Source organism: Hordeum vulgare, unplaced genomic scaffold (assembly GCF_904849725.1).
Source record: "Hordeum vulgare subsp. vulgare unplaced genomic scaffold, MorexV3_pseudomolecules_assembly, whole genome shotgun sequence".
In the NCBI taxonomy this organism is placed as follows: domain Eukaryota; kingdom Viridiplantae; phylum Streptophyta; class Magnoliopsida; order Poales; family Poaceae; genus Hordeum; species Hordeum vulgare.
This window is the reverse complement of record NW_025422665.1, coordinates 1-10,000: the sequence shown is the minus strand read 5'-3', so window position 1 is coordinate 10,000 and position 10,000 is coordinate 1. Positions and strand designations below refer to the sequence as shown.

General features: G+C 33.1%; 2 protein-coding genes across 2 annotated transcripts; both read left to right on the top strand.

Moving 5' to 3' along the window:
- The first annotated feature begins 1,296 nt into the window (after positions 1-1,296).
- Positions 1,297-7,286, top strand: LOC123422264 (NAD(P)H-quinone oxidoreductase subunit 1, chloroplastic-like). The gene is made up of 2 exons (XM_045107670.1): positions 1,297-1,502; positions 4,067-7,286. Exons 1-2 carry the CDS (start codon positions 1,297-1,299, stop codon positions 4,602-4,604), a joined length of 744 nt encoding a protein of 247 aa, XP_044963605.1. The 3' UTR covers positions 4,605-7,286.
- Positions 1,707-3,176, top strand: LOC123422263 (NAD(P)H-quinone oxidoreductase subunit 1, chloroplastic). Its single transcript, XM_045107669.1, has one exon. The coding sequence runs from the start codon at positions 2,484-2,486 to the stop codon at positions 3,045-3,047; it is 564 nt and encodes a 187-aa protein (XP_044963604.1). The 5' UTR covers positions 1,707-2,483; the 3' UTR covers positions 3,048-3,176.
- Positions 7,287-10,000: the final 2,714 nt, after the last annotated feature.

Below are 10,000 nucleotides of genomic sequence, written 5' to 3'. Positions count from 1 at the left end.
CACAGGTATCACTTTTCACGATACCTAAAAGGTGGAATAGCGATTTTCGAACCATTTCCTATAAGAGAATGGTTTCCATTACTTTGAGAAATGGATTCTTATATCAAACTATAGCTATTGCATTAAAGAAGAAAAGAAACTAATAGAAGTCGAAGACGCGGAATGATAGTGAATAGAGAGAAAGATTCTTCTGATTTTCTTGTTCCTGAAAATATTCTATCTATCTACTAGACGCCGTAGAGAATTTAGAATATTTATGTCTTTCAATTCTCGTACTCGTAATTGGAAAGTTATGGAAGGAGACCCATCATTTTGCAATGAAAACAACATATAAAACTCTGGACAATTTCGAAATCAGGCCAAGCGTCTTAATACATATGCAAAAAAATTCATTATTGGCCCACCATTGATTAGAAGATTTAGCTTGTATGAATCGCTATTGGTTTGATACGAATAATGGCAATCGTTTCAGTATGTTAAGGATACAGATGTATCCACAATTCATTTAGAGTTACTTAATAGTCTATTTCTTATACCATATCTCTATCCCGTGAAATTCTCGAGCCAAAAGATGGATGCCTATGCTGTGTTTCATTTTGCTAAATGATATCAATTAAATGGTGTATCAATTCCATAAATTGCATATAGCAATAAATAAATCAGCAAAATTCTTTCTACTATATTTAGATAGAAGAAACATTTCTTCTATCTAAAATAGTAGAAAGAATGTACCCTTCTATCCAAATCCAATTTGCATCGATAAAAAAAATCCAAATTCCAGTAGTAGATGAATAATTGCAAATTTGTGTGTGTACGAGATTAGAATAACTTCAAAATAACTGACATAATTTTTTATTTTTCCTGATCAGAAAAATACATGAAAAAGAAAGGAGGTAGAAAAATTTTAGGATTTATGGTTAAAGAAGAAAAAGAAGAAAACAGGGGTTCTGTTGAATTTCAAGTATTCAGTTTCACCAATAAGATACGGAGACTTGCTTCACATTTGGAATTACACAAAAAAGATTTTTCATCGGAAAGAGGTCTACGAAGACTTTTGGGAAAACGTCGACGTTTGCTGGCTTATTTGGCAAAGAAAAATAGAGTACGTTATAAGAAATTAATCGGTCAGTTGAATATTCGGGAGCAGTAATTTAATCCTTCAAATTTTTTTCTTGTTTTATTATTTTTTTAGTAGTCTTTATAGTAGTCTTAGATTTTTCATTTTGATGAGCCTCACTTTGAGGAATTCATGGAATAATCCATTTTCATGGAATAATGAATTAAGGAAGAAAGGATATGAGTCTACCGCTTACAAAAAAAGATCTCATGATAGTCAATATGGGCCCTCAACACCCATCAATGCATGGTGTTCTTCGACTGATCGTTACTCTTGATGGTGAGGATGTTATTGATTGTGAACCCATATTAGGGTATTTACACAGAGGAATGGAAAAAATCGCGGAAAACCGAACGATTATACAATACTTACCTTATGTAACAAGGTGGGATTATTTAGCTACTATGTTTACAGAAGCAATAACAGTAAATGCACCAGAATTCTTGGAGAATATTCAAATACCACAAAGAGCCAGCTATATTAGGGTAATTATGTTAGAGTTAAGCCGTATAGCTTCTCACTTGCTATGGCTTGGACCTTTTATGGCGGATCTCGGCGCACAGACTCTCCTTTTTCTTCTACATTTTTAGAGAGAGAGAATTAATATATGATCTATTTGAAGCTGCTACAGGTATGCGAATGATGCACAATTACTTCCGCATCGGAGGAGTAGCCGCCGATCTACCTTATGGATGGATCGATAAATGTTTAGATTTCTGTGATTATTTTTTACGCGGAGTTGTTGAATATCAACAACTTATTACACAGAATCCCATTTTTTTAGAGCGAGTTGAAGGAGTAGGTTTTATTAGCGGAGAAGAAGCAGTAAATTGGGGCTTATCGGGACCTATGTTACGAGCTTCTGGAATACAATGGGATCTTCGTAAAGTGGATCCTTATGAGTCTTACAACCAATTTGATTGGAAAGTCCAATGGCAAAAAGAAGGCGATTCATTAGCTCGCTATTTAGTACGAGTTGGTGAAATGAGCGAATCCATCAAAATAATTCAACAAGCTATAGAAAAAATTCCTGGAGGACCTTATGAGAATTTAGAAGTCCGACGCTTTAAGAAAGAAAAGAATTCTGAATGGAATGATTTTGAGTATAAATTTCTTGGTAAAAAACCTTCCCCCAATTTTGAATTGTCAAGGCAAGAGCTTTATGTAAGAGTGGAAGCCCCAAAAGGTGAATTAGGGATTTATCTAGTAGGAGATGATAGCCTTTTTCCCTGGAGATGGAAAATCCGTCCACCCGGTTTTATTAATTTGCAAATTCTTCCTCAACTAGTTAAAAAAATGAAATTGGCTGATATCATGACGATATTAGGTAGTATAGATATCATTATGGGGGAAGTTGATCGTTGAAATGATAATAGATAGGGTAGAGGTAGAAACTATCAATTCTTTTTCGAAATCGGAATTATTAAAAGAAGTCTATGGACTGATATCGATTCTACCCATTTTGACCCTCCTTTTAGGAATTACAATAGAGGTACTCGTAATTGTGTGGTTAGAAAGAGAAATATCTGCGTCGATACAACAACGTATTGGTCCTGAATATGCTGGCCCCCTGGGCCTGCTTCAAGCTATAGCAGATGGGACTAAACTACTTTTTAAAGAAGATATTCTGCCATCGCGAGGAGATATTTCTTTATTTAGCATTGGACCTTCTATAGCAGTCATATCAGTTTTATTAAGTTTTTTAGTTATCCCTTTGGGATATCATTTTGTTTTAGCCGATCTTAGTATTGGTGTTTTTTTATGGATTGCCATTTCAAGTATAGCTCCTATTGGTCTTCTTATGGCAGGATATAGCTCAAATAATAAATATTCTTTTTCAGGCGGTCTACGAGCTGCTGCTCAATCCATTAGTTATGAAATACCATTAACTTTTTGTGTGCTAGCAATATCTCTACGTGTGATTCGTTAAAATAGGATCTTTTTCCTATAAAATCCATTAACTATTTATATTCCTTTTCTTATTTAGTATTTGGGTTGGTAAGTTAAACTAGATAGCTATATGAGTGAAATAAAACAGCTTCTAAATTTGTAGTAAAAAGAAAAAAATCTCATTTTCTACGTACAAGAAAAAAGTGGAAGTAAACATAAAGAGTGTAAACTCTTTATCCCAAGGTTGATATTTTTTAATTACTCATCATATCTTGAAGCGGGCAAGAATAAAGGATTCACAATATGGAATTCCATTATTAGAATACTCCTAGTTATTACTATAACTTAAAAATTCATAAGAAGAATCCACCAAAAGTTAGTGAAGGGTTAGGAACACTAAAGTACATAAAGGATTAGTAATGGAAAATCTAAAACATTAGAGATTTTTTCCCGTAAAAGGAATCATAATAAGGACTTGCAATTTGTAGAAATTATCAAGTAGTACTTTCTTCGGATTCCGATCCAGAGTATGTTCCCATTCACTTGTTAAGGAAATGGCTATCAAGAACGAATTAACCCTTTATCCATTTTTTCTTTTTAAATACCCCCTTCCCGGGGGAAAGAAGAATAGTAAAAAAGATATGGAGTGCACTAGAAAAAATTTGCATTATTTCCTTCCTCTATTCATGCAGAATTGCTCATGAACTAATACTCCACTCTTTCCATTTATTAATTGAATTCCTATAACAAAACAAGTACCAAGTGTTTTATTCCAAGATTAAGTTATTACTGAACAAAGAAAAATTTGGAATATATTATAAAGGATGAGATCAATTCAGAAGCGCTTTTTCTTATTCTAGCAGACGGAATTCCTTTGGTCTAATTTAGGACTTTCAAATCTATTTTATTTTACCTAATTCTATCTATGCCCCAGGGGCTAGGAACAGAACAAAACAGTCCTTTCCTTTTTCTGATCATAGAGAAGCCGTATGAAGCTAAGGTTTCATGTACGGTTTTGAAATAGCGGTGGGAACTGTGATGTTATCATCGACTATGATTATCTAACAGTTCAAGTACAGTTGATATAGTTGAAGCACAGTCAAAATATGGTTTTTTTGGATGGAATATTTGGCGTCAGCCTATAGGCTTTCTGGTTTTTTTAATTTCTTCTTTGGCAGAATGTGAAAGATTACCCTTTGATTTACCAGAAGCAGAGGAAGAATTAGTAGCAGGTTACCAAACTGAATATTCCGGTATCAAATATGGTTTATTTTATCTTGTTTCTTACCTAAATTTATTAGTTTCTTCTTTATTTGTAACAGTTCTCTACTTGGGCGGGTGGAATTTCTCTATTCCCTATATATCCTTTTTTGATTTTTTCCAAATGAATAAAGCAGTTGGAATTTTGGAAATGACAATGGGTATATTTATTACATTAACTAAAGCTTATTTATTTCTCTTCATTTCTATCACAATAAGATGGACTTTACCAAGGATGAGAATGGATCAGTTATTAAATCTTGGATGGAAATTTCTTTTACCTATTTCCCTGGGCAATCTATTATTAACAACCTCTTCTCAACTTGTTTCACTATAAATAAGATAATACAATAATAGATAGTAAGAATATTTTCAACACAAAAGCTCTCCCAAACAAGAGAAAGAAACATATCTTTTTCATAGATATTTAGAATGAATATGTTCCCTATGGTAACTGGGTTCATGAGTTATGGTCAACAAACAATACGTGCTACAAGGTACATAGGTCAAAGTTTCATAACTACCTTATCCCACACAAATCGTTTACCTATAACGATTCACTACCCTTATGAAAAATCAATTACACCAGAGCGTTTCCGAGGGCGAATCCACTTTGAATTTGATAAATGTATTGCTTGTGAAGTATGTGTTCGCGTATGTCCGATAGATCTACCCGTTGTGGATTGGAGATTTGAAAAGGATATAAAAAGAAAACAATTGCTTAATTATAGTATTGATTTCGGAGTTTGTATATTTTGTGGCAATTGTGTTGAGTACTGTCCAACAAGCTGTTTATCAATGACTGAAGAATATGAACTTTCTACCTATGATCGTCATGAATTGAATTACAATCAAATTGCTTTAAGTCGGTTACCAATCTCCATAATGGGAGATTACACAATTCAAACAATTAGGAATTCGTCTGAAAGTAAAATAAACGAAGAAAAATCTTCGAATTCAAGAACGATTACTGATTACTAAACTTTGATTTTGTCTTTTTGTTATAAAAATCTACTAATTCTTTATTAAACTATAAAGAAAAACGAATAACTACTGCTTATTGGAAATTTTTTCTTATTTTAAATCAGACTAGATTTTGATGATATAATATAGTTTATAACTATACAGTTTATACACAAAAAATACCCTAATCCCTTTTTCCTTCCTCGAATCCTTTAGTTTTAGTCAGTTCATGAAAAATTTTATACTATTAATTTCTTTTTATCCATAATGGATTTACCTGGACCAATACATGAGATTCTTATGCTATTTGGGGGATTTATTCTTCTACTAGGGGGTCTAGGAGTAGTATTACTTACCAACCCCATTTATTCTGCCTTTTCGCTGGGATTAGTTCTTGTTTGTATATCCTTATTCTATTTTTTATTAAATTCCTACTTTGTAGCTGTCGCACAACTTCTTATTTATGTGGGAGCCATAAATGTCTTGATCATATTCGCTGTAATGTTCGTAAATGGCTCAGAATGGTCTAAAGATAAGAATTATTGGACTATTGGAGATGGGTTCACTTCACTCGTTTGTATAACTTTTGTTTTTTCACTAATGACTACTATCCCAGATACGTCATGGTATGGAATTCTTTGGACTACAAGATCAAACCAAATAGTAGAACAGGGTCTCATAAATAATGTTCAACAAATTGGAATTCATTTAGCAACCGATTTTTATCTTCCGTTTGAACTCATTTCCATAATTCTTCTAGTTTCTTTAATAGGTGCAATTACTATGGCTCGGCAATAAGAAAACTTAGAAAAAGTAAAAATTATAAGAATTGCAAATCTAAAATAAATAACTAAAGAATCACAATTTTGATTTAGTAAAACCCATCTACTGCCAACAAATACCTCCTTTCTTTTCTCTTTTGTTGTGTAATTGTTCTATTGTAATTAATTGAATCGGTTCAATTCTTTGCCCTCATATTGAAATGAATCGAGATTGATAAGGAGTTAGTTAATGATGTTTGAGCATGTACTTTTTTTGAGTGTCTATTTATTTTCGATTGGTATCTATGGATTGATCACAAGCCGAAACATGGTTAGAGCTCTAATATGTCTTGAACTTATACTGAATTCAATTAATCTAAATCTCGTAACATTTTCTGATCTATTTGATAGTCGCCAATTAAAAGGAGATATTTTCGCCATTTTTGTTATAGCCCTTGCCGCTGCTGAAGCCGCTATTGGACTATCCATTCTTTCTTCCATCCATCGTAATAGGAAATCCACTCGTATCAATCAATCTAATTTATTGAATAATTAGACTTTTTAATAATTAGACATAAAATCCTCTAAACAAAGGCGCACATATTAAAATAATATAGAAATCCATACTATTTTCTTAGTATTATTTGAGAATATCCTTTTTTTTTTAGTAAGTAGGTTATTGCATAGTATTCTTTTTCACTTAAATGAATTTTTGTATTTGTAATTCATTGATATTGCAATATTCAAATTGCAATAATTTATATTGAAAAGACGATAGCCAATAAAATAAATTGGCTAATTCGAAATCGTCTGTACAATTTGTAAAATTCTTTCTTATTGTTGAAGTCCAAAATTCAAGTCTCTTGGCTCTTTTCACGCTTTCTCACAAACGGATTAAAAAATAGATTTTTAATTTTGAAGTTTGGATAAACCATTGCTTCGTCTGGTGTCTACAATACATATGACTCATATAGTACTAATTTTCTTTTTACCAGATCGAAAAATTTTATGTTGAAAAGAAAAATTTATAGATCCAATGTCACATTCCGTAAAAATTTATGATACATGTATAGGATGCACTCAATGTGTACGAGCTTGTCCAACAGATGTATTAGAAATGATACCCTGGGATGGATGTAAAGCCAAGCAAATTGCTTCCGCGCCGAGAACCGAAGATTGTGTGGGTTGTAAGAGATGTGAATCTGCCTGCCCGACAGATTTTTTAAGTGTCCGCGTTTATTTAGGGCCTGAAACAACCCGTAGCATGGCTCTATCTTATTGATACGTTACAAAAACAAAAAACTTCATTTGAATCGTCTGATTCCTCTTTACCGAAGAAGCCTGTGCTCGAAATAATCGAGCACGGGCTTTTCTGGTCAAAACGTATCTTGTCTTTATCACTTTATCATGAGTTATTTTCCTTGGTTAACAATACTTGTTGTTTTGCCGATATTTGCCGGTTCATTAATTTTCTTTTTACCTCATAAGGGAAACAAAATCGTTAGGTGGTATACTATATCTATTTGTTTATTAGAATTCCTTCTAATGACTTATGCGTTCTGTTATCATTTCCAACTGGAGGATCCCTTAATTCAATTAAAGGAGGATTATAAATGGATAGATGTCTTCGATTTCCATTGGAGATTGGGAATCGATGGACTTTCATTAGGATCCATTTTATTGACAGGATTTATCACTACTTTAGCTACTTTAGCAGCTTGGCCAATTACACGGAATTCGCGATTATTCTATTTCCTGATGCTCGCAATGTATAGTGGTCAAATAGGATTATTTTCTTCGCGAGACCTTTTACTTTTTTTTATCATGTGGGAGTTAGAATTAATTCCTGTTTACTTACTTTTATCCATGTGGGGGGGAAAGAGGCGTCTATATTCAGCTACAAAGTTTATTTTGTATACTGCAGGCGGTTCTATTTTTTTCTTAATCGGAGTTCTGGGTATGGGCTTATACGGTTCCAACGAACCAGGATTAGATTTGGAAAGATTAATTAATCAATCATACCCCGCAACCTTGGAAATACTTTTATATTTTGGCTTCCTTATTGCTTATGCTGTCAAATTGCCGATTATACCCCTACATACGTGGTTACCAGATACCCATGGGGAAGCACATTATAGTACATGTATGCTTTTAGCGGGAATATTATTAAAGATGGGAGCATATGGATTGATTCGGATCAACATGGAATTGTTACCTCATGCTCATTATCTATTTTCGCCCTGGTTAGTAATAATAGGAGCTATCCAAATAATCTATGCAGCTTCAACTTCTCTTGGTCAACGAAATTTCAAAAAAAGAATAGCTTATTCCTCTGTATCTCACATGGGTTTCATAATTATAGGAATTGGTTCCATAACCAACATTGGACTCAATGGAGCTATTTTACAAATATTATCCCATGGATTTATTGGTGCTACACTTTTTTTCTTGGCAGGAACCGCTTCTGATAGAATGCGTCTTGTTTATCTCGAAGAACTGGGAGGAATATCTATCCCAATGCCTAAAATTTTTACCATGTTTAGTAGCTTTTCAATGGCTTCTCTTGCCTTACCAGGAATGAGTGGTTTTGTCGCAGAATTAGTAGTATTTTTTGGACTAATTACTAGTCCAAAATTTTTGTTAATGCCAAAAGCACTAATTACTTTTGTAATGGCAATTGGAATGATATTAACTCCTATTTATTTATTATCTATGTTACGCCAGATGTTCTATGGATACAAGCTATTTAATGTTCCAAACGCAAATTTTGTGGATTCTGGACCACGAGAACTCTTTATTTTAATCTGTATCTTTTTACCAGTAATAGGAATTGGTATTTATCCAGATTTTGTTCTCTCCCTATCCGTTGACAGGGTAGAGGCTCTCTTATCCAATTATTATCCTAAATAGGTTTGGTTTTTTTTACTAGTCTGCTCTATTAATGCAGAAATAAGTAAAAAAGTATAATTAGATCTATCTCGAATTTTTGAGAACCCTTTGAGAAGGCGCTCAAGGGGTTCTCAAATAAAATATAAAAGTAAAAACGTTCATTTCATGAACGTTTTTTTTTATGTAATCATTTAGGTGTTAATGTAAACGAACCATAACTATGTAAACCTATTCCTAATAGATTGATACCAAAATAACAAATCCAAATTATAAGAAATCCTATCGAAGCTATAAGTGCAGAATTCGTACCCTTCCAATTTGGATTTGTTCTACTATGTAAATAAATTGCGAATATGGTCCAAGTAATAAATGCCCAAGTTTCCTTAGGATCCCAATTCCAATAGGATCCCCAGGCCTCATTAGCCCATACTGCTCCACAAAGAATACCTATGGTTAAAAGGGTAAATCCTAGGCTAATGATACGATAACTCCAAGAATCCAAACGCTCCGTTAATTGATATTTGTAATAATTTGGAAATGAAGGGACAGGGGCGCTTTTTAAAGCACTTCTTTTTGCATAAAAAAATGCAATCTCACTAAAGAAAAATGTTTTATTTAAAACATTTTTTTTTCTTTTTAGAAAAGAAATGGAAATTATTTCGAAATCTAATGATTAGAATAGCGGCAGATAATAAGGATCCGCACAAAAGAGTTGCATAACTTAATAACATCATACTGACATGCATCATTAACCACTGAGATTGTAGAGCAGGTACTAGTATCGTGGATTGATGCATTTCAGTTAAAAGACCCGACGTGGCAAAGCCTTGCGTTAAAATAGTACTTGGCGTAGTTATTGTGCTTAAATCATTTTTAGAGTTCTGTATTTTAGGAATGGTATGAAGAATATACAGAGCCCATGAAAGGAAGATCAATGACTCATATAAATTACTTAATGGAAATGTCCCGAAGAAACCCAACGAGAAACTAAGAATCCTGTTATAGAGAAAAAAGTAACTATCATTCCTTTTTCTGACGAATCACGTAATCTCCCAAGTTCACGAACTAATAAGGTTATCAAATGAATCGTAATCACAATTGAAATCGTTGAGAAAGAGAT